General features: G+C 35.3%; 1 protein-coding gene across 1 annotated transcript; it reads right to left on the bottom strand.

The window, feature by feature from the left end:
• Positions 1-3,171: 3,171 nt before the first annotated feature.
• On the bottom strand, positions 3,172-5,383 carry LOC107662962 (endothelial cell-specific molecule 1-like). Its single transcript, XM_016453103.1, has 3 exons — positions 4,814-5,383; positions 3,957-4,100; positions 3,172-3,816 (listed from the first exon to the last, which is right to left on the bottom strand). Exons 1-3 carry the CDS (start codon positions 5,118-5,120, stop codon positions 3,734-3,736), a joined length of 534 nt encoding a protein of 177 aa, XP_016308589.1. The 5' UTR covers positions 5,121-5,383; the 3' UTR covers positions 3,172-3,733.
• Positions 5,384-6,133: the final 750 nt, after the last annotated feature.

Here is a 6,133-nt window from a genome sequence, read left to right as displayed (position 1 = left end):
CTATCTATCTATCTATCTATCTATCTATCTATCTATCTATCTATCCATCCATCCATCCATCCATCCATCCATAATGCATTCAGAAAATATTCAGACCCCCTTCACTTTTTTTTTATTTTGTTATGTTGCAGCCTGATACTACAATTGTTTAATTGTTTTCATTTTTTTCTCATTAATCTACACTCCGTACCTCATAATGACAAAGTGAAAACCGAATTTTAGAAATGTCTGATAAACTGAAATTGTATCATCTGTGCTATGACATGTCAAATGACATTTGCACTCACAGTTTAGAGAATGTTAAGATTGTTTTGAAAAATGTGCCAAAGCAATTGAGAAAAACTGTAAGAGATTGAATCCACTTTTTTGTTAAACAAATGAATAAAGGCATATGATATTTTGATTGAAACAATATTATTTTAACAATATTATAACAATTACAAAATTATTGCTGAATGTAAAATGGGATAACTATTTTGTTGCACACTTTTATTCAGCGACGACACATTAAATTGATCAAAAAATCGTATTAAAATCATTTATAATGTTACAAAAAAATATTTTTAAACTTACTATTCATCAAATAATCCTGAAAAAAAAAAAGATCAGTTTCCACAAAAATATTAAGCAACACAGCTGCAACATTGATAATAATAAAAAAATGTTTCAAGTCAGCAAATCAGCATATTAGAATGATTTCTGAAGGATCATGTGACACAAGACTGGAGTAATGATGCTGAAAATTCAGCTTTGCATCACAGGAATAAATTACATTTCAAAATATATTAAAATAGAAAATGTTTATTTTAAATTGTAATAATATTTCACAATATTACTGTTTTTACTGCATTTCTGATCAAATAAATTCATGAGCATAAGAGACTTCCTTCAAAAGCATTACAGCATTGAATGATACAACAGATACTTTTTATTTAAATATATTGCAGTAAATTATGCTTTTATATAAGAATATTGTTTAAAAGTGATATATATTCAGTCTGATATTTTATCGAATATCCTGGTTTAACTTTGATAGATCTGCTTTAAATCTTGATAGTTAAAGATGCAAAGAGCAAATACTGTTTATTAATTGTGTGTGTGTATGTGTGTGTGTGTGTATGTACCTGTTTTTCTATTCTGGTGGGGACTTAAACCTGAATACACACAGACTCATGGGGACTCTTGTCACAGTGGGGACCTAAATTGAGGTCCCCATGGGTAAACAAGCTAATAAATCACACAGAATGAAGTTTTTTGAAGATCTAAAAATGCAGAAAGTTTCCTTTAAGGGGTAGGTTTAGGTGTAGGGTTGGTGTAGGGCGATAGAATATACAGTCTGTACAGTAGAAAAGCATTACGCCTATGGAGGATCCCAACAAGGATAGCTGACCAGACTGTGTGTGTGTGTGTGTGTTTTGAGTTTTAATGAGACTCAAAGGCCTTGCCATGAAGTCAAAGGTGTCTCATACTAAAGCTCATTGTGGCTTATAGAGGAAAGAATTGCTGTGCCTGTTGAGGAAACAATGCATGAATAGAAGGAAAATCCTCAAGAAAAGCTCCCAGATGGGTCTCTAAGAATAAGCTTCGGCAGGAAGGTGAGCTACTGACTTTTTTAAAACCTAGATGGAAATGACGTGGAAATGGATGGAAATGACCAAATGTACACATTTAGACTATGCCAGAGAATTTACTTTTAGAGTCTAAGATTTGTTTATTTGATTAAAAATACAGTAACAACAGTGGAATATTGTGAAATATTATTACAATTTAAAATAACTGTTTTCTATTTTGATATATTTTAAAATGTAATTTATTCCTGTGATGCAAAGCTGAATTTTCAGCATCATTACTCCAGTCTTCAATGTCACATGATCTTTCAGAAATCATTCTAATATTCTGATTTGATGTGCAAGAAACATTTCTTATTAATATCAATTTTGAAAACAGTTGGCTTAATTGTGGAATAAGTATTTTTGAACTCTCGTGTACACTTTGTCATGTTTATAATCGAACGACCACAAAACTGCAGTTCAGTTCATTCAGAAATGTGTCAATAAACGTGTTTATGTTTCAGTGGCGTGAAGTTTACCACAGGGAAGGCATTTTGTTAACCTGCTGCGGAGACGGAAGCGAGACATTCCTCTTTTCCCGTCCTGTCCTGTCCTGTCCTGTGGTGACGTGTGTCAGTTGATAAATTCCAGCCGTTGTTGAATCCTGTCCCAGAGGCAGACACAACAACAACAGGAAGTAAGACCATTTTCACAGGTGTCAGGAAACACAGGAAATAAACAAGTGGGATGCTGGGAAACCGCTTCATATGAGAACTCGGAGAGGTGAGGGATCTGACGGTTATTAATAGTCGGCGGTGGGTATTTTCAGAGCTCGTGTTGAAGAGCATCTGTTGTACTGCTCAGGATGAGGACGGGGTGTTTTCATTCAGAAACCTCTGGAAAGGAGGTTAGATCTGGATAAACATGTAATATAAATGTTCAAAGTTTGTATTTATTTTTAAGAGTGAATAATAATTTAACCAAGCATTTGGTTTTGTATTAGTTCAAATATGTCTAATTGTATTAAGCATAAGGCTTGCTTCCCCCCCACCCCAAATTAGGACACTTTTAGCTAAATCTATCATGCAAAAACTTTTTTATATTTCAAATAAAATGCATTTAAAGTATATTTTAGGCAATTTAATGGATTTTTAGCTAACTTTAAAAGGTGAAAAAAAACAAAAATTACATATATATATATATATATATATATATATATATATATACATTTCCTCATGGACAATAACAGTAATAATGTTCAGTATAGTTTTGCATTCAAGACTTTAATACGTATACGTACAGATATAAAGATACTGGCTTTCAAAAAAATATTCTCTGAAGTAAAAACTGTTACATTTTGCCTCATTGTCTCTCCTATATCTTGAGGTTAAAAACAGATCTCAGTTAACTTAAATATTAAAAAGAGAACATTAGTTATAATTTAGCAAGTTTTTCCACACATTTAAAATGTTTTAAACAGAACTTGTAATTAAAAACGGAAAAACATGACTAAATAAAAAAAAATGGCAAAACAACAACAACAAGAGACTGTATTTTTCCTCATAGAATTACATTGTTTTAATTTAAATCTCATACATAAAGCAGTAAGAATTCATATGATCTCTTTCAAGAGGGTTTCACAGAGATTCACAGCAAATAATTTACACACAGATTAGAAGGATATACAGTCCATAATTTATAATAATCTCCTTGGCCTTAATATAGCACACCACACAGATGAAAAACATCACTGTTTAGCATTACAGATGTCATATCAGTGAACCTTGACGCTAATGCTGATCAGAATTGGAATTGAGTCTGGTTTATAATCTTAGAATATGCATCTCATTAAATATGATTTAATTCTAATGTAAAAAGTGTTTGTGTGTGCTCATTCAGTTTAACCGCACAGTTTTAACGTTTCAGTTTCAGCATAATGAGCCCCTGCGGGAACATTATTATTGGGATATCAAACTCTGCTGGACATTTGCATGTTTATTTGTGTGCATGTGAATGCATGCTTTGGAATAAAGACGTAACTGGCATACACATCTGTAAAATATACAGAATAAAACGCGTATCTTTTTCTTTGACCCTTTTAAACATATTAAAATATATCCGTTTGGTCCTTTAATTTATTATGCTACATGTACACTGACTAAACTGAAGATTGAGAGTTGCTGTCAGCGAGGGGTGAGAAAATTGCGAGCGGAAGACCGATTGCTGCTGGTTTCAGTGTTGCCGTCGACTGAGCCCACTTCATTACCTGTCATACAATAATAATAATAAAATTAATATTCTGCATAATGTCACTTTACATCAAAGGACACGTTTTAAATATATTTGAACAATTTTGTAAATTCAAAAATCAATTATTTTGTGTGCTTTAATAAACCGTAAACTCACCTTCACTTGAATGAGATTTCAGCATGGCCATTTTAGCCAAGAATTTAAAGGAGAGACAAGCGCCCGTTTCCCTGTCACACAATCCACCTGCTTTACAGTTGCATGTTTTCCGACATTCCATGCCATATGTTCCGTACATGCAGTCTGATAAGAGAAAACACAAACAGAGCCATTAGAGGATCTGTACCACAACTTTAACACTGGTCATTAACAAAGACTCTTCTTGAGGATATTTGCTCATTGCCGATCCAGTGTTTGTGTTAAAGGCTCACTTATGTCTAAGACTCGGGGTAAGACTCAATTAAATGGCTGAGTGTGAGTAATCGGTGTGGAAGGAGTGTGTTTCACCAATACAAAGCAATGAGTGTTCTTTCACCAACTCACGTTGTTCTTACATAATACTTTAAGTAATCATTTAGGGGCCCTTGAAGGACTGCACAGAAAAGAGACTTGGAAGCGAGTTTTCTTTAGTATGCCGAACTGTTCTTTAACCTGTAACCTGAGATCACCTCAAAACCGTCAGCTAATCATGAGGATTTCCATAAACATGTGAATATTATCTGCCTTGAACAGGTGTGATGAAGCTGTGTGACACACTAGCTAGTAAAAAATGTAGGAAATAGGAAAAAGTAAAGCAATTTGTCAGGACAGTCTTTAACCAAGTAAAGAAATAATAAAAAAAAAAAATTCTATGTCATTATTTTTAGTTAATTTAAGTATTTTAAGTTCTCTTTTTCTCTGAAAGTTGCAGTTTATAATTAAGACATAACTGATCGCAAAATGAATGAATCCGTTGAATATATGTCAATCCCCCCATAATCCCATCTGCCTGAGCAGGTGCACACATCAGCCCGTACCTTTGCAGATGCCATATTCATCTCCATAATCATCCTCATCCTTGTAGAAGTCGCAGAAGAGTCCCGGTCCGCACTTGACGCCGTGCATCCCGGCCACGGTGCGGTAGCAGTGCTCTCCCCGTCCCGCGGCGCAGAGCTGGCAGCATCCGCAGTCATCCAGCACCGTGCTCCTGCAGCGCTGCGTCGAGCCGCACAGTGCGGGGTTGCATTTATCCGGGCAGCTGACGGCGTATTTACCAGCGGGACCCCACGCGTCAGTGTCTCCGACCACCATCAGCAGCAACACCGGGATCGCGTACAAACGCATGGCTTGAAGTGCTAGCGAACACCACGCTGGATGCTGTCCTTAGGTCTAGTGCGCTGGGGAGGAGCTGTCCTCTTCTTAGATGCGATAGTGAATGAAACCGCTCGGGCTGCATGACTGTCAGCTTTAAACAAGTTTGTTTTGCACATAGTATGCCCTCGTCAGTTTCCTCAATCCGGTGTTGTTGTCTATTTGCCAGCCTCCCCCCTTCCCTGTTTTAGAAACCCGGCGTGGAAGTGGAATTAGAGCCGTGCTGCCATCCAGGAATTGATGTCACCCCTGAAGTCTGGAGTTGTTTGTTTGAAGGTTTTTCATGATGACCCTCGTGACCCCCACAGCGCCTTGTTCCTGACATGAACGTGCATGAGGAGATGTTTTTGGTAGCGTTAAAAGTGTCTTCTTCTGAGACTTGATTTACAGTAAACAGTTTGGTGAAACAGTTTGCACACAGAAATGCACACACATTTCACAAATAATTACAAAGAAAAGGCAGGTAACACTTCTTCAATAATCTGTTTCATTTACAAGTACTAGGCCTATGTGTGTGTGCGTATATACAGTGGGTACGGAAAGTATTCAGACCCCGTTAAATTTTTCACTCTTTTTTAAAGTCTCTTCTGCTCACCAAGCCTGCATTTATTTGATCCAAAGTACAGCAAAACAGTAACATTTTAAAGTATTTTTACTATTTAAAATAACTTTTTTTCTATTTGAATATATTTTAAAATGTAATTTATTCCTGTAATTTCAAAGCTGAAATTTTAGCATCATTACTCCAGTCATATGATCCTTTAGAAATCATTCTAATATTCTGATTTGCTGCTAAAAAAAAATATATTAAAACAGCTAAGTAGATTTTTTTTTCAGGTTTCTTTGATGAATAAAAAGTTCAGATGAACAGCATTTATCTGAAATAGAAATCTTTTCTAACATTATAAATGTTTTTATCATCACTTTTGATCAAGTTAAAGCATCCTTGCTAAATAAAAGTATTAATTTCTGTTACTTGTTTCTTA

The sequence above is a fragment of the Sinocyclocheilus anshuiensis genome, unplaced genomic scaffold (assembly GCF_001515605.1).
Source record: "Sinocyclocheilus anshuiensis isolate Anshui unplaced genomic scaffold, SAMN03320099.WGS_v1.1 scaffold457, whole genome shotgun sequence".
Classification (NCBI taxonomy): domain Eukaryota; kingdom Metazoa; phylum Chordata; class Actinopteri; order Cypriniformes; family Cyprinidae; genus Sinocyclocheilus; species Sinocyclocheilus anshuiensis.
The sequence above is the reverse complement of the archived record's forward strand: the minus strand, read 5'-3'. Positions and strand labels throughout refer to the sequence as shown.